General features: G+C 41.1%; 1 protein-coding gene across 1 annotated transcript; it reads right to left on the reverse strand.

Annotated features, from left to right (window-relative positions):
• Nucleotides 1-386: 386 nt before the first annotated feature.
• On the reverse strand, nt 387-18,413 carry TUBE1 (tubulin epsilon 1). Its single transcript, XM_069851731.1, has 12 exons — nt 18,356-18,413; nt 17,652-17,725; nt 14,715-14,767; nt 11,498-11,555; nt 10,813-10,928; nt 9,588-9,709; nt 6,590-6,777; nt 5,607-5,782; nt 4,712-4,852; nt 3,052-3,192; nt 2,361-2,535; nt 387-1,552 (listed from the first exon to the last, which is right to left on the reverse strand). Exons 1-12 carry the CDS (start codon nt 18,378-18,380, stop codon nt 1,394-1,396), a joined length of 1,428 nt encoding a protein of 475 aa, XP_069707832.1. The 5' UTR covers nt 18,381-18,413; the 3' UTR covers nt 387-1,393.
• Nucleotides 18,414-19,155: the final 742 nt, after the last annotated feature.

Genomic DNA, 19,155 nt, shown 5'->3' on the forward strand with positions numbered 1-19,155 from the left:
ACAGCTTCATGTCTCACTGTAACAAATCGTTGCCCACAAAGACAAATACACAAATTCAAAGATGGTCTAACATATCAGAAAAAAAAATTACCCAGTAATACTTCATCTATCATTCTTGATCCTCAAATTAACATCTTCTACTATGTATCTGCAAGAGTAGAGCACATCAGTGCTGTTTCAACCAGCAATTATTTTTAAGCTCAGATTTCTTTTTGCAGCAGATAATCTTTCTACAGTGTTGTGAACATAAACAATGCACTTGTTAAGGAACAAACCTGCAGATAATAGAACTGCAAAATTTCAAGCAAATGACTATTTTTAGAATTTTTTTCTTAAAAAAACCCACTCTCGATAAATGCTATCACAATGTTTTATTGAATACTTCTGGACTTACACATTGAAAATTGTGCTTACTTACACACCCACTCCAACTCTGCTAGAAGGGCTCAAGTTTTAAGTTTTAAGGGCTTCAAGTTTTACATTCTGATTTGTAACAGTCCACTTGTCTTGCTACTTCAAGACAGCCAAGGCTGGCAAGCTGCATATTCTATTTTGTAGAAGTTCTTTTATAATATAAAAATCTACTCACCTGGGAATAATTATAAATATTAAAATGTCTGTTTTACTTGCGTTCTTTTAAGCATATAAACTTTGTTCTTCAGTCATTATAACGTCATTGTAAGTGCATGTTTTGGTCAGAGCTATACTGTATTACCTCATTATCAAGTGCAACTCAGCATTCGTGAATATGAACCATTAAAATAATATGTTAATTAATACTACAAGTATAATACTTGCAACAAAATGTATCTTGTTGAATTTTCTGATATTGCCAATTTTGATATCAACTCAGAATGCTCTAATACAGTTAAGTACAACATGAAAGCAAAAATTTTAAAACTATGAACATAATTTAGAGCATTCTGCAACGAAGACTACACTGCAAGTTTGGGAAACCAGTCTCATTAGAGACTCTCACCTTTGAAAAAATGATGTGGGCTTCTCTTCATACTTGCTTGTTGAAATACCAAACCTAGCAACAGTGATTCTTCCTTGAAGCAAGGCCTGCCTTTAGTTTACTGCAAGCTGAAAGTCTGAGAAAAGAACTACATTTTTGGCTACTACAACCTTCTCTTTATAGCATATGGTATGCCAATTTACTCCACAGTTCAGACGAGTGCTCTCACTGATATCTGCCATAATTAGGTGCCTTCAAATCTCTCCGACAGGCTATGCCTGTCACTTAATGTGACATGTCTCAAATTGCTGAGAAAGCCACTGTCCCAGTTTCACTTTGGAATGACATTAGCTAGGCACACTGCACTTCATTCTGGTTAACTGAAGTGGTTGGCTGCTTGGGGGAATTTTTTTTTTAAATCAGTTCTTCTGTTCTTTAAACAGCTATCTTCAGTCTTCCTGGATCTGTTCTAGGCCCACCTTTCATGGCATCCAGTTCATTGTACTCTTCTATTAGGTCAGACAAAGATGATATGGCTTCAGAAAAACAGCTTTGCTCCATCCCATCTATATGCAGATAATGGTGAAGGTGAGCCTACGACAATAAGAAGTTCAGTTCATTCCTTTTTTTTTGGCATCTAATTAATTTGGTTCAATAACGATCATTTAGCCTGCACTAAAGAGGGGAGTGCAAGCATTGTAGAAAGTAGATTTGAAGACTTATACCGTGACTTCCCTTGCTTACATACTTGGCAACCTTAATAGCAATCTCCTATGGAATTACAGACAATATTATGCATTTCTTAGACATCCACCTTTTTACATTCAGTCATGGACTGATCACAACCCCCTGTGCTGCTTGGAGCATGGGAGAGGTGGAGGAGTCAGGAATTAAATTGAGTCTAAGAAGAAGGGGGTAGGATGACAGTGTTTCTAGTTTTGGTTTTACTTCTTGTACTCTACTCTGTCATTAACTGGCAATAAATTAAATTAATATTCCCCAAGTCAAGCCCGCTTTGTCCATGGTAATAGGTGAGTAATCCCCCTATCCTTATTCTGACACACAAGCTTTTAATTGAATCTTCCATCCCTGCCCTGCTGAGGTGAGGGAGTGAGAGAACAGCTTGGTGGGTACCTGGCAGCCACAAACTGGTAGGCAGATCTGTCAGATACTGCCTCATTGCTGAAGAAATTGAGCATATTGCCTGCTAGGTACAGGTTATTAAGGGGTTTAGCCTTTTTAAGATGCAGCTGTTGAAATGATTCTTTGATAGGAAGCACAGATAAAAATCTTGGGCTGTGACTTTCAAGTAGTCCCTTTGTGATACTAAGGCTTGTTTCCCAACAATGCAAGGTACTAATGATTAGTGCCTGTGGATGTTATAATGATGACAGACTTGTACCTTTTTCTTGTAGAGCTTCATAAATCTGTCTTTAAGTTCAATGAAAGTTGGTTTCACACAAGTGTTGTTTGCTAAAGCCAGAAGAGAATGGGAATGGCCCACAGGAGGTACTGAACACAATCCAGTTTTCCAGCCCTCTTGATTCCAAGACACAAAGTGCAGGGAAGGCTTCAACCTGTGATACCAAAATTTACAGTTACCTAGGGCAAGTAAAGAACACAAAGCCTAAATTTCCCTAACTAACAAACAATCTGAAAAGGTTTACATTAAAGCTTTCAGTACTAAGACAGACAGTTAGAATTAGCATAATGAATATTTTAGACTTGTGTCTATTTAAAAAAAACAAACCCAAAACCAAACAACAAAATCTTTCTGCCACAGAACTGTTTCTTTCAACGTCTTTAATGGCAGGAGACCTCTGAAAGGTTGGGCTTGGCTTTCTTTTGCATTTCTGACAATGGGAGGAGCCACACAGGAACATCTGCACAGCCCACTTTATTGGAAATCCAAGAGTGCTGTGACTTATTCTAACTCATTAAGCTATTTTTTTTTCCCTTCTGAAATTAAGAAGGATATTTCCGAATAAAGTAATCTGGTATCAAAATTTGTCAGATAAAAAGCAAGAGTGCTCGGAACAACTGACAACAGTTTCAATAACAATACCATGACTGATTGGAGTGGAATTACAAACCTTTCAATATTTCTGCGAAGGTCTGAAAGCTGCACATTTCCTCGAACAAGAAGTGCACAGGCAAGGTAGAGGCTATGCTTTGGATCTGCTTGAATTAGTTGATGATCTCTACTAAATGCATCTGAAAACATCTGATCCAACCTAGGTGGAAAGAAAAGAGTTATCTACTCTTATTAAAGTAGGCCAGTAGGTTCTTCAGAATGCCCACCTTCAGAGTTAAGAAGTTCATAAAATTATGGAAATAAAGGTATATTTAATCTGGGGCCATGAATGACAGGAAAAAGTTTAAAACCGTTATGTGTACATATGCTGGCACTAGAAGTTTTAAAAACAGACCAGGTAAGTTTTTCACTTTCTTCTCCCTCATATTACAACCTACTGTTGAATCTGAAGTCAGAGAAGTGGACAGATTAAGAGAGTGTATTAAGGAAATTCTAAGCCAACAGGTACAAAGTATTAAAGTATGTAAAAGGATTTAAGTACTTGAGGTTCTGGTTATATGACAATTCGAGTGGACAATCTCACTGCTTGTGAAGGATCTGACAAGGAATACTAAAGTGCTGCTGACCCTTACAGGACCGATCACCACTCTGTTACACTTAAAAAGATCAATGAATCATATAACTGTATTAATTTTGATAAATGATTTATGAAAAGACAGACTGTACTTATTAGAATTTTATCATATATGACTGCTTTAAAAGATGACACAGCAGATCATATTCTTCCTCTCTTCACCTCTACACAAGGTCCACTGTACCACGGGACATCAAAGATGGTTGGTGAGTTGAAGTCTCTGAACCCCTAATATCTAAGCTATTCTTTCCATTTGTTCCTAACACCCTGCATCTATCAGCTCTACTTCTTTTTTTAAAAACACCTCTGCCACAATCTGCCTATTGAAAAAAAAACGAGAGAAAAATACTACCATTTGACCAAGTATCTTCCCATAATCTGCTGCTTTCCCTCCAGTACTGTATTGTCTTCTGAGGGCATGGTTTCAAGAGATCCAACTGACTGTCAGAAGTTGCTATCACAGAAAAGTGGTGGTCCTGCCCTCTTCTCCACTTTGTGTACTTCCATCACTTACCCTCAGCAGCTTCTATCCACATGTGGACCTTTATTGACTGAATGTAACTCACTAAAACCAGTGAAATCTAGTTTAACTGTTTATTTTTCTGCCAAGTCAATGGGATAAATTGTCTCAAAAAATTTAACAAGCATCAGTCTATTGTTACAATGAGCTGTTAAAAAGGCTTGCTGTATCTCCAGACTGAAGTAAGATGTAATTACTTCCCAAGAAGTCTAGTTTAACTCCTTGTTTGTCTTTAAATTATTCTGAGTCAACTGCAAACTGTAACTCAGAAGAACTTGTGGTGTGCGTTCTAGCTATCATCCAAGTAACACATTTTTCTAACAGAAACATTTCCCAGCAGAGATCACAAAAATACAGTTCAAGTTTACTTGCTCAACCGTTACAGAGAAAAGGGATGAAGGATGTTCTCAAAATCAGCTAGACGAATTTTCGTATGTGGCAGAGCTAAAATTTTTAGAACGTCTATCCTTAGTTTTGCTATAGAATGGAATTTTTTAAATGAAAGCTACGGAAGAATAAAAATTAAGCATCAAATGTAAAGCTTCCATAGTATTTTTTTCTTACCTTCTAGGAGGTACATTAACATCAGCCAGTGTATACAGAGGGGTCAAGCTTGAAACCAAGTAATGAAGGCGAGGAAATGGAACCAAATTCATGCTTATTTCATTAAGATCCATGTTAAGGGAACCTTCAAACCTAGCAGAGCTGAAAATTTAACAAACTGTTATAAAACTGTTATAAACTAAGTAAATTATGTTTATAAGGTAAACATTCATTATATCTATTTTTCAATTGCTCCCTACAATAAAACAGTAAAACAACAGAGCGTTCATGAAACAGTGCTCATGTATAATTACCAGGCTTTCACATTTGGTGTGACGGTGCTATATCTTATTTCCTTACACTTCTCATTATAGAACAATTAACCATCAAGAATGAGACCTTAATTGTAGTCTTTAGCATTGTTTTTCAGTATGTGGACATAGCTGCTCAACACCAGTTTTAATAATTAGGCTATAATAAAACATGCATGACTTAGCATTCCTGAAAAGCTGTTTAAAAGAAAAGCAGGCCAATACTCCAGAATTATACTTCACTGGGATTTTCTTACAGCAATGGACAGTTCAGGAGAAACAATGGTCTGATGGCATTTATAAAATAATACAACTGGCCTAGAAAGGCAATGTCCCTGTGTTCCATTAAGCACCAATGGAAGACAATATCCTTGTGCCTATAAACCTCTTCCTGCTTCAGGAAGGAGGCTAGAGCCACACCACTGCAATTAGAGTACTTCCAAATACTTTAACGTTTAGCAATTAATAACTAATTCTCAAAAAAGGGAGACTCTCATCAAATGGAAAATAACTAATATTCTTTGAGTTGATACAGGCCTGCATAATTCCAGCACACACCATGTCTAGCAATACTACTTGTACAGAGGAATAACCTGTAACTTTACCTTGTCAGGTTTAGCAGCAAGTTGGCTACAATATTGTTCATTGCGTCAAATGGCTTCTCTTGTGCAATTTTTGCACTGCCTGCACTTGATGTTAACAAGCTGTTTTGCTTCACAGTTGACCATAGCTTCCCAGAATTGATCATCTGATGAATTTTATTAACTATATCAAACAAAGACTTTGAGAGAAAAAAAACCAACATACAAGTCTTGAAGGCAGAGCTTTCAAATTAAGTACCCCAATTTTTCCTTTCAATTACTCTTAAAGTAAAAACTAAGACATGATACTTCTAGCCCAAACATTATACCCGTGATACATGTAAGTCCAGGCTGATGTGGTTCTAGAAGTCTGTTCCTTACATGTCACAAACATGCGCAGCTTGGCTCAGATGTTTGAATTTTATGGAACTATTCAAAATCTAATAAAGTTACATTTTAAATTATCATAATTCCTGTAAGTGCAAAAATGTATTCTCTAAATATATTTCACTTTCTCTTGTTTTATTTTTTTTTTCATAAGCAAACTGCAAGAGAGTCATCAAAGTCAGATTCAGATAAGTCTAATGGCTTGTGTGGTCAGGCATGCCTATGATGCCCATGTTACTAGCCAGTAAAGTCAAATCTGTGGGAATTTGGAGTAGTTAGTCATTTCCCTTGCAGGGCTTTACCATTACTAGGCATAAATTGATTGCTAAAAGAATATAAGACTCTCAGCCTCAGCAAATAGAAGCTTTTCACTATTTACCTTGAAACAGACAAGAAAAGAATCACTCTAGACTACTTTGAAGGTGCAGAGCAACTCGCTCATGATACCCATATTAAATTTAAAAGCCTGCAAGTGACTTAGGAATTCAGTTATTACGTTAAAAAATGAAATTACTGATTTTAAGACTTGGCACTCACATCAATACACAGAAGGAAGAAAAACTTCTAATGTGCAGTCTAATAAAAAAAGAAGTTGACAGAAATAGAATATTATTTCTTACTTCATTCTCTATTGGTAGCACACAGTCTGCATGTTCATTTAGCTCCTTCATAGCCAGAACACTATTATATGGAGAGGTAATAACATCATCTTCACCAGAGGGATAAACTGAAGTAACAAATCTATAAACTTCTGGGAATTCATCTTCAAGCAAATTTAGTACAAAAGTTCCAAGACCAGATCCTGTCCCTAATTATGAAAGAAGACAGAGTGACAGAAGAGAAAAGGTTCCCCATGTTATCATAAGCCTCATGTGTTGGAAACACAGAACTTTGTAATTATGTATCTTAATGAACATTTTCTGAAGCACTTGGCTGACAGTGAAGGCTACGCATGTAAATTAAGGCAGGAAGGTTTTTCCCAGACAAGAAAATAATTAAGTGATAAAAGTATTTCCCATAGCATACCAGACAGGATGAAGTGTACAATCTCAAAAAGTTCTGCAAAACTCTAAGTCCTATTATATAAACAACATTTTTGTAACCCAGTACTGTTATTTCTTGTTTTAAAGTCTTGAATTTGAACTTTTAAATAGAATATTTGTTAAAAAACACTGAACCACCCAAACCAGTTATTTCCTTTCCTTTTAGGGTTTTATAAATTTTTCCTTGTTCTCTGGTCAAAACAGAATAGCTTCTTTCCACCACCCCAGCAGACACATTTTTTTTTCCTCATTAGCCCTAAGCACACAGCACTGAGTTCAAATCAGAGAGCTGAACTCTGTATTTTTCTGTCTTGGACCGCTAACATTCTCAGTATCAGACAGTTTAATCTATGAGCATGAAAGCAATTTTCTGCAATAATGGAACAATACCTGCAGGGTCTCTCAAATTAAGCAAATGGCCACAGAAAAAGACCATTGACAAAACTCTTGCTTCATATTTAGAACTATTTTCTGTGTCATTTTCCACATCATAACCAGTTACAATACATGATAGAATCATAGAATAGTTGTTGGGTTGGAAGGGACCATGAAGATCATCTAGTTCCAAACCCCCTGCCATGGGCAGGGACATCCCACTAGATCAGGTTATCCAAGGCCCCATCCAACCTGGCCTTGAACGCCTCCAGGGATGGGGCAGCTACGGCTTCCCTGGGCAACACGTTCCAGTGTCTCACTACTCTTACGGTGAAGAAATTCTTCCTAATGTCTAGTCTAAATCTGCCCTTCTCAAGTTTATACCTGTTCCCCCTCATCCCATCACCACAAGCCTTTATGAATAGTCGCTCTCCAGCTTTCTTGTAGGCTCCTTTCAGGTACTGAAGGTTGCTATAAGATCTCCTTGGAGCCTTCTCTTCTCCAGGCTGAACAACCCCAACTCTCTCAGCCTGTCCTCATATGGGAGGTGCTCCAGCCCTCTGATCATCCTTGTAGACCTCCTCTGCATCTGTTCCAACAGTTCCATATCCTTCTTATGTTGACGATTCCAGAACTGGACACAGTATTCTAAATGAGGTGTCACAAGAGAGAAATAGAGGGGCAGAATCACCTCCCTCGACCTGCTGGCCACGCTTCTTTTGATGCAGCCCAGGATACAGTTGGCCTTCTGGGCTACGAGTGCACACTGCTGGCTCATGTTGAGCTTCTCATCAACCAGCACCCCCAAGTCCTTCTCTGCAGGGCAGCTCTCAATCACATCACCCCCCATCATGTACTGAAAACGGGGATTGCCCCAACCCAGGTGCAGGACCTTGCACTTAGCCCTGTTGAATCTCATTCTCCCCCATGTTTCTGGAGGAGGAACTTTTAGTGGCAATACAGTAATAATGAAACTGTCATTGCAAAGGTATCACCCTTCTGATTTATAAATAGCTAGGCCTAATTCAAAAGAACTGTGTGGAAGGAAATTAGAAAAAAACCCAAGTTTTTCTGTAGTTAAGCAACAAGAGAAGCCTTTTGGAAAACTCTTTCTCCACAATCAAAGACTTGATTACAAGAATGATGTCAATGTTCTGAGACGACTGTCGCTCCCTCTGATCAGTAAAAACTCAGTGTTTCCCTTTATTTGGTACCAGCCTTGATCCACTCATTGCCTCATATTTAAAATTTTTCCTCTATTTTTGATCTTGGTATCATTCACCTTATGATTACCTTATAATGCTGGGTCCTGCACTTGGGGCACAACAACCCTGTGCAGTGCTACAGACCAGGAGAAGTCTGTCTAGAAAGCTGCCTGGAGAAGGACCTGGGGGTGTTGGTTGACAGGTGATTGAACATGAGCCAGCAGTGTGCCCAGGTGGCCAAGAAGGCCAATGGCATCTTGGCTTGTATCAGAAACGGCGTGACCAGCAGGTCCAGGGAGGTTATCCTCCCTCTGTACTCGGCACTGGTGAGACTGCTCCTTGAATATTGTGTTCAGTTCTGGGCACCTCACCACAAGAAGGATGTTGAGGCTCTGGAGAGAGTCCAGAGAAGAGCAACAAAGCTGGTGAAGGGGCTGGAGAACAGGTCTTACGAGAAGTGGCTGAGGGAGCTGGGGTTGTTTAGCCTGGAGAAGAAGAGGCTGAGGGGAGACCTCATTGCTCTCTATAACTACCTGAAAAGAGGTTGTGGAGAGGAGGGAGCTGGCCTCTTCTCCCAAGTGACAGGGGACAGGACAAGAGGGAATGGCCTCAAGCTCCACCAGGGGAGGTTCAGGCTTGACATCAGGAAAAAATTTTTCACAGAAAGGGTCATTGGTCACTGGCAGAGGCTGCCCAGGGAGGTGGTTGAGTCACCTTCCCTGGAGGTGTTTAAGGCACGGGTGGACGAGGTGTTGAGGGGCATGGTTTAGTGGTTGATGGGAATGGTTGGACTCAACGATCCAGTGGGTCTTTTCCAACCTAGTGATTCTACGATTAGGGCTCCTCAGTGCTCTACCAAAACAAATAATAAATAATTACAAGTCCACTAAATAGGATTCTGTTAATTTTTTTTTATTCTGCATTCTCAGTGATCCAGATTTTTCCTTTTCACCTGTGAATGCTGCAATCATACTAACCATAAAAATATTACTTACCACCTCCCATAGAATGAATTATAAAAAAGCACTGTAGACAGTCACAATGTTCTGCAGTTTTCCTCAGCTTTTCCACAATATTTTCGCGGTACTGACAGCCGTAGACCTTATGACCTACAGCCCTAAAGATATGAAAAGTACTTAAAAAAAATCCAACAATCAGCCTTTCAGTTTTTTATTTTAACTCCTCCTAGTTGACATTTTACAGTTCAGAGTCTAGAACTTGGTTTAACCCATAAGCAGTGAACGCTGCTAAGCTCTGACTACATCATGTGAATATGGGAGTCAGGATATGGTTTTAATTTTGAGGATGCAAGCAGCGCTAAGTTCGCAGGTGTGGACCATGCACTGCTATTTTGTAATGATAAGGAAATAAATTCCCACATTGGATGATCAAACTGTAATTATGAGATAAAAGTTATACACCCCTTAACAATAAGGATATCTCTATGCAATATGTTTTCTGATCTTCATTTGAATACCATGAGAGTCAGTTGCTACCAGACTACTTTAGCATAGACTGGTCATCTGCGACTGGAATATGCTCCGGAAAGCTCTGCTGCAAAATTGGAAACATTCACCAATAGCAGCTAATAAAAAACCCCAAACAGCTCATCTTCAACACAGTTGCCTGCTAGATGGTGAAGCTACAGGATGCTTTATACCCTGTACTGCACTCTCTTTCAGTACATTTGCTGATGATTTGCTTTCTAATCAGTAGTGCACTGAATATTATCAGAGGCGCATTAAGGTCTTGGTGAAAATTTGGAATTCATTATGTTAATCAATCTTTTTTTCTTAATTTCCCTTTTTGGTAATTTAGTTTATATGCAAAAAGCAGACTCTGTGGCGCTCAGAAATCAGAAGTGCATTTGCTCATGTACCTCCTTTTTACACTGGCTGCATAGTCTCAAACTAGATTATGGCTTCGACTGAGCAATGGAAGCAGCTGAATATCAAAGAAACAAAAATAAAAAGCATGCTCTTCTGAAAGTGAAAAAAAAAAAGAAAGATAAACCAGACAAAATGATATATCAGCAGAATTATCCTTCTGTAAAAGACTTTTCAAAGCCGTCCTCCAGGCAACAGTGAATCCAAAGTTTACTGGTAAAATGCTCCAGCTCCCCAGGTGCAATAGAATGAACCAGAAAGCTACTGTTATCATTCCTCTTTTCAAACGCCATCTAATTAGTTCCTAAGATATGCTTTCCAAAGAGGTTCTCACCAGTTGTTTCCTGAACCAGAAACATCTGTGATAAGCTGCTTACTATCAAACACATCCCTCAATGGTCCCTGCAGAATTTCATTTACCACACCCTCCTCCATGTCAATCAACAGCGCCTTTGAGAAGAGAAAGAATTAAAATTCAGTCAGTAAGCAAACTACTTTTCAAAATAATCACATAAAGAAATATGAAATTATTTACAATATTAAAGTTATGTAATTTCTACTGTGCTCCAGAGAAACTTTATTATAGTTACCTAGATTCATCCTGGCTGATTTGTTTGAAGTTGCTCAGTAAGACAGTGTTTCAGATAATGCAGTTTTGTCCTAATTTTATAATATTTTGCCCTGATACTTAGAAGTAAAGAAATTAAAGCATTTTGTGTTTCAAGTTCTCTTACTACTTGGTCACTTACAAGTGGCTCAAAGAAACGTGTTCCTTGGAAAATACAAATAAAAACTTAGTTGATAACATCTGCAATAATTTTATTAAAATTATCATTTAAATTACTCAACTAGACTGGCAGCAAACTGCATTACTCTACCAAACCACGGAAGTTATTATTAGAAATTTTACTATTCAAAGTAGCATTTAAAAACATATGCAATTATAAGAACCTTATGAAAATTCCTACACAGTTGAATGTAAACACACAATGTAAAAAGACCTTTATAGATTGTCTTACTCGTGCTTTTAAAGAGCAGATTTTTCCTTTAGAAATATCAGTACCATCACCACCACTTCTGAAAAGCAAACAAACAATTAAACAAACAAACAAATAAATAAATCCAGCCTCAGAATCATGATAGAAAATAGGGAAATATACATCAGAACAAAATTCCCTCCGTAATCTTTCATGTTCAGAAGATTGTTATAATGTAAACTAACAAACAACCTGAACATGCTGCTAAGAAAGAACTCATTACTTCCTAAAGCAATGCAATTACAGGACATGATTTCAATCAGAAACATCCTAAGCAGTTCAGCCTGTGCTCTGCATTAATTCCATAAGCAGTAACAAAACTTGGAAGGATTATCTTTCATCCAGCACATGGTATATCTGGATCATATAACGGTATAGAGTGCACAAAATAGCACCACTACCTTTTCAATGGGGGTACTACAGCATTGTGCTACTGCTCAAGGTGTGAGAGCTTACAATGGGGTAACAAGTATTAAGTTGCTCCTAAGGACATTCCAATTGGATTTCAGAAGAAAATTTTTCACCATGAGAACAGTGAAACATTGGAATAATCTCCCCAGGGAAGTGGTAGATTCCTCTGCACTGGAGACTTTTAAGGCTCAGGTGGACAGGGTACTGGGCCATCTCATTTAAAGTACATATCACCTAAAAAGGTTGGAACAGATGATCCCTGAGGTCCCTTCCAATCTGGCATTCTATGATTCTGTGAAGCTGTGTAACTGCACTAGTACAGTGCTTGAATTATTTTTCCATTCAGATTTACAAGTTCAGAAATCATGCTGGGCTGACATAGCTTAATTTGCCTTTTTTCCCCCAGGATCGTTTGTACTGAGACCATTTAGGGAGCTATGCACTGCACACAATCACATTTTATTCACAGTGAATGCTGGTGCTTCTACACAGAAGGGATAAGACACTCCAGACTGGCCACACTATAGTCAACAAAGAGAAAAAAGGGAGGGGTATTGGAAGATGGACCTAATTTTCCCCTCAATTATTTACCTAATTTGGGGGGCTGGTCAAGACCAAATAAAAAAAGTATCTTAGACTATTTCACATTCAATGACAATGATATTTTAAAAACATCAGCTGAAATTTGCTACAGCACCAAATGTTCTGATCATTCTCAGTCCATTCAGGAATGAGGGGAAGAAAGTATGGGGCTGCACTGGATTCCACAGCTCATAGCAGCCTCCAGTTCTGATGTGATTCCTCTAGCCTACACAACTCCCATGAGTTCACTATAGCACCAGTAAATCCAGCTAGAGAAGTTCTATTTCTCTTTGGGGACTAACAAAACTCAAAGAGATTAAAAAAAATCATACATAAAATCAACACTTCTTTCTCTTACTATCACCTTTGTGGTCTTTCATGCGGCCCGTACTTTAAATCACCTTGATTCTATTGCTGATCCTTCCCTCCCTCGTGTTCCCTAGAATCCTCTAGGCTTCAGATACACATTTTTTCTGCATATAAAGCCATAAAAATGCATAAGCACATTTCCAATATTATACAGTTTAATAATCGCCAGAACAGAAAAAAAAGTCTGTCGGTTTCCGCCAGTGTTGCTCATAGCTGTTTGTGACAGGATAACCCACATTGATTAATTATTTTGAAGAGTGCTATGCTATAGCACAGAAAACTGAAGTTTTTCACTTTTATGACATAGAGTTTTATGCTTGCAACAGCCAGGGAGGTGAACTAGCTATTTCTGACAAAACTAAAACAAACCCAACAACAACAAAAGGGAAAGAAAACCTCACAGCCTGAGTTTGAAAGTACTCTCCCTAACTAAATTATAGTTCAAGGTTACAGTTGAAGTGGGACTTCTTTCAAGGAAAATGGAGAGCTCCTGGAAGAGATGAGATTTGAATAATTATTCTTTTGTTTCACAGGTAGGGGAATCTTCCTTGAAGCTACAGTATTCAGTGAGACATGTCCTTCCTCCTTACAGAGAGAAAACAGATGTTTCTACAATAACCAAACTGTCAATTATAAATTTGGTGGATTCATTTGGCACATATAGAAACACAGATATCATTTACAAGCCAATTTTCTTGAATTAAAAAAAAAAAGATATTTCTAGGAAATATCTACAAAGAATGGCAATGATAAACTCAAATGCACTTGCACGTTCTTTCAAACAGGTAAAATATGAGACAAAAGAATTAGTATTTCAATGACATTTTAGTTAAAATTGCATCCTGTACTGCAGCCTTGCCTTACAATGGAAGGAAACAGAAGCTGGTCAATTGCCTTTTAAATAAAGTGCAATACCAACATCCAAGTACACAACTGTTTTTTCTTATAAACTGCAATGACTTTTGTAACTGGACAGGTAAGAGATAACCAATCCTCTTCAGGTATGAACTGGATAACTTTAATAAAAACCACACCCATCACTCTTTGTGCAACAAACTAGTCAGATAAAAGGGATTTAAAAATTGATGTGACCTTTCCTGACTACCTTAAATACAATTCCTGTTACAACTCTTGAACAAATGCTGCTACGTTGGTATCCAGAGGGCTTGCAGTCTGATGATGATTCACAAGGGCAAAAGCTATCAGATCCCGACTGCCCATTTTTGGGACATTAAAAAAGGCAAAAAAAACCCCAAACACTTTCAACACCTTTAACTACTTAAGTAAGTGTAATTAAAATAGAAAGGTAAGGAGAGTGTTTTAAGAATACAAAGAAGTAACAACTTTTTCTAGCACAATCCAAATATGTCCTGAAACAGAGAAGACTGTAACTCAGGCTAAGAGAACATACTAGAATTGTTGATCATAGAATGCTTAGGATTGGAAGGGACGTTAAAGGTCATCTAGTTCCACACCCCTGCCACGGGCAGGACACTTACTACTAGATCAGGTTGCACAAAGCCTCATCAAAGCTGGCCTTGAATACCTACAAGGACGGAGCACCCACAGCTTCTCTAGGCAACCTGTTCCAGTGCCTGACCACCTTCACAAGGAAAAAATTTCTTCCTAATGTCTAATCTAAATCTCCCCTCTTCCAGCTTAAAGCCATTACACCTCATCCTATAACTACACTTCCTGATAAAGAGTCCCTCCCCATCTTTCCAGTAGGCTGCCTTTAAGTACTGAAAGGCTCCTATAAGGTCTTCTCAGAGCATTCTCTTCTCTAGGCTCAACAGGCCTCTGATCAGGTGTTAAACTTATGAGCTACTTGACTTACCTTGTATCGACATTCCTAAAGAAACTGCTTAAGGCTTCATCATAAATTCCTTTCTAAAAGGAAACAACATGACATAAGATGATATGTAATGTCAAAAATTCTCAGTGCTTTTTCATAGAATAACTTCAGTTGAAAGGGACCTCAGAAGGTCACCTGTCAAACATCCCCACTCAAACCAGAATGAACATCTACACTGAATCCAACTAGCTCTAGTTAGCACTAAAAAGAACATTTCTTTGAAGCATCAGCTTGATGTTAAAAACTGTCAGCAGGATGTAACTAGGAAATTAATTTTTCAGCACAAGATTAAACAACTACTTTTCCTTAATTTCTAAAGACTTAGTATTTTACTGAAGATCTCAATGCATTTATTAAATCGAACAGCTTCTACTTAGCTCACTCAGCTCATCACCGATACAACACTGGGAGAGCTCCACACCAATAACACTTAAGCCTATGATGTTCTGTGGAAAGAGAAGCACATCACACTGCATCAGTGATTCCGAAACTCCCTGCTGAAGTATGGCGTGGAAATTACTTATCCCTCCATAAAGCTAGAGATCTCGTAAGTTTAAATACTTCAACATTATTTTATAGACTGCTTACTATTTTCCTAAAGACCTGATGAAGCAGAACTTGGAAGCTGCTTTTCCCTACAACACTAAAACCTCTCCATATGTGCATAACTTCATCCATTGCCTTTTTACAGCTGCTTCCAACAGAAGGCACTGAGAAGGACTGCTCATCGTTATCTGTTAACATATGGTATTCACCAGGAAATAGCATCCTTATAGTCATGGAAGAGTGCATTTTTGGTCAAGGTACTCTGCATGGCCCTACACCCTCTTTACGCAGCTATTTTGGTCAGCACAACTGTACAGTAAATTATTGCACAATGCGTGCCATCATGGAAAACAAAGATGGGCTTTGGTGGGATGCTTTTCTTGCTTCACTGCCAGTGGCAAAGAACCTGCCTCGAGTCCCCTTGGGGGACCTTATCACTGTCTACAACTACCTGAAAGCAGGTTGTAGTGAGGTGGATGTTGGACTCTTCTCCCAAATGACAAATGAAGGGATAAGAGGAAATGGCCTTAATCTATGCCAGGGGAGGTTCAGCTGGACATCAGAAAAAATTTCTTCACTGAAAGCTGATGCTGTGAAAACCCCAAACTCGATAATCAATGCCAATTTAATTATCAAGCAGGTATACTTTTAATAAATGGCACCAGAGTTCACAGGAGGTAACCCACCTAATGTGTCCAGCTACTGAAACTGGTTATGTGACTTTTATACTTGTTAAACGTATATATTCATGTAGATTCCAGGAAATACGGGTAAGACATACACGTTACATGTCCATTGTTTCTCCAGGAACTTATAGTTTTATCACCCACTCTTGTATGCATATCACTGTTTCTCTGTGTCTTTAGAAGCCTCTGATGGTCTTTGTCTTATCTCCTTCCTCATTTTGTCCTCTTGGTGAGCTCAGGTCTGTCTGTTGTTCCTGCTGCGGCACTGTCCTTTCAATACTTGATTTGCTCCTTGTTTCAGCTTCTAAACAAGCTAAACTCCTGTTAGAATCACATTCTAACTGCAGGCTGGCCAAGATTTGATACTTATTATTCTTGAGTTAATTTGGTCCCTTAACATAAAGATTTATTCCTTCCTTCAAAGGGTTATTAGGCACTTGCAGAGGCTGCCCAGGGAGGTGGCTGAGTCACTATTCCTGGAGGTGCTTAAAAGACCAGAAGGCGAAGTGATTAGGGATATGATTTAGTAGTGGACAGGTACAGTTGAAGTAGATGATCTCAAAGGTCTTCTCCAACCAAGGGATTCTGATTCTATAAACCCTTCTTTGAACTGCCTCACACCTGGTAATGCCTGCCTTGAAGGGGACATCCTAGGCTTTTCAAGGTGGAAAATCAAGCTGACCAGACTTAGAGGTGTTTAGTTAAACGGCATAGAATCACAGAACAGTTTGGATTGGAAGAGACCTTAAAGATCACCTAGTTCCAAACCTACTGCCACAGGCAGGGACACCTCCCACTAGATCAGGCTGCCTAAGGCCATATCCAACATTGCCTTGAACACCTCCAGGGATGGGGCAGACACAACTTCCTTGGGCAACCTGTGCCAGTGCCTCACCACTCTCATGGTGAAGAAATTCTTCCTTATGTCTAGTCTAAATCTGCCCCTCTCCAGTTTATACCCATTGCCCCTAGTTTTATCACCACAAGCTTTTGTAAACAGACCCTCCCCAGCTTTCTTGTAGGCCTCCTTCAGGGACTAGAAGGTCACTATATGGTCTCCTCTGAGCCTTCTCTTCTGCAGGCTGAACAACCCCAACTCTCTCAGCCTGTCCTCATATGGGAGGTGCTCCAGCCTTCTGATTGTCTTTGTAGACCTCCTCTGGACCTGCTCCAACAGCTCCATATCCTTCTTATGTTGATGATTCCAGAACTGGACACAGTATTCTAAATAAGGTGTCACAAGAGAGAAATAGAGGGGCAGAATCACCTCCCTCGACCTGCTGGCCACGCTTCTTTTGATGCAGCCCAGGATACAGTTGGCCTTCTGGGCTACGAGTGCACACTGCTGGCTCATGTTGAGCTTCTCATCAACCAGCACCCCCAAGTCCTTCTCCACAGGGCTGCTCTCAATCACATCATCCCTCCTCGTGTACTGAAATCGGGGATTGCCCCAAACCAGGTGTAGGACCTTGCACTTGGCCCTGTTGAACCTCATGAGGTTCACACAGCCCCACTTTTCCAGCCTGCTCAGGTCCCTCTGGATGACATCCCGTCCTTCCGGTGCAGCAACCACCCCACTCAGCTTGGTGACACCTGCTTGAGCACCGGGGGACAGCTTTGATGGCAAATAACAACGGCGGTGCCCCGCAGCCGCAGGGGAAGGGGGGGCTGCTGTCCTGGCCCGTACCTGGTTGACAGCGGCGTGCTCCCGCAGCGCCAGCTCCCAGAACCGGCAGCCCACCTGGTTCCCGCACTGCCCAACTGCGAACGGGAGAGACACGCGTCACGGGAGAGCGGGGTGAGGAAGAAGGGCGAGGAGAAGGAGGAGGAAGGGCGAGGAGGAGGAGGAGGAGGATGGGTGAGGAGGAGGAGGAAGGGTGAGGAGGGTGAGGAGGAAGAAGGGCGAGGAGGAGGAGGAAGGGGGAGGGGGAGGAGGAAGGGGGAGGGGGAGGAAGAAGGGGGAGAGGGAGGAAGAAGGGGGAGAGGGAGGAAGAAGGGGGAGAGGGAGGAAGAAGGGGAGGGGGAGGAAGAAGGGGGAGGGGGAGGAAGAAGGGGGAGGGGGAGGAAGAAGGGGGAGGGGGAGGAAGAAGGGGGAGGGGGAGGAAGAAGGGGGAGGGGGAGGAAGAAGGGGGAGGGGGAGGAAGAAGGGGGAGGGGGAGGAAGAAGGGGGAGGGGGAGGAAGAAGGGGGACGGGGAGGAAGAAGGGGGAAGGGGAGGAGGAAGGGGGGGGAGGAGGAAGGGTGAGGGGGAGGAGAAGGAAGAAGGGTGAAGAGGAGAAGGAAGAAGGGTGAAGAGGAGAAGGAAGAAGGGTGAAGAGGAGAAGGAAGAAGGGTGAGGAGGAGGAGGAGAAGGAAGAGGATGAGGAGGGCGCTGGGCGCCGCGGCGCCTTACCCTGCACCACCACGGACTGGGTCATAGCCGGGCGCGCGCCGCCTTGCGCTTTCGAACGCGGCGCCCGGAAGCCCCGCCCCCTCCTCAACGGCAGAGCCGGGGACGGCGCGGAGGGCGTGTCTCCCCCGCCTTCCTCCCGCGGTGGAACGTCCCATCCGTTGAACGCGGGCAGTCAGTGCCTGCCCGGCGCGAGCGGAACATTCCATTAGGGGACACGCGGGGGAGGAGGTGGGGGTGGGGTGGAGCGGCTGTGGCTGGCGTGCAGCGTGGAGAACCCGGTGCGGGTGGTTGTTTGGGTGTTGCTCGTGTTGGTCACGGCTGCTTAATCACAGAATAGTTTGGGTTGGAAGGGACTTTAAAGCCCATCCAGTTCCAACCCCTCTGCCATGCGCAGGGACACCTCCAACCAGATCAGGCTGCTCAGAGCCCTGTCCACAGAATCACAGAATCACTAGGTTGGAAAAGACCTCTTGGGTCATCCGAGTCCAACCATTCCTATCAATCACTAAACCATGCCCCTCAGCACCTCATCCACCCATCTTTTAAACACCTCCAGGGAAGGTGACTCAACCACCTCCCTGGGCAGCCTCTGTCAGTGCCCAGTGACCCTTTCTGTGAAAAATTTTTTTCTGATGTCCAGCCTGAACCTCCCCTGGTGGAGCTTGAGGCCATTCCCTCTTGTCCTGTCCCCTGTCACCTGGGAGAAGAGGCCAGCTCCCTCCTCTCCACAACCTCCTTTCAGGTAGTTGTAGAGAGCAATAAGGTCTCCCCTCAGCCTCCTCAAGGTTAAACAACCCCAG

The sequence above is a fragment of the Phaenicophaeus curvirostris genome, chromosome 2 (assembly GCF_032191515.1).
Source record: "Phaenicophaeus curvirostris isolate KB17595 chromosome 2, BPBGC_Pcur_1.0, whole genome shotgun sequence".
NCBI classification, from domain to species: Eukaryota; Metazoa; Chordata; class Aves; order Cuculiformes; family Cuculidae; genus Phaenicophaeus; species Phaenicophaeus curvirostris.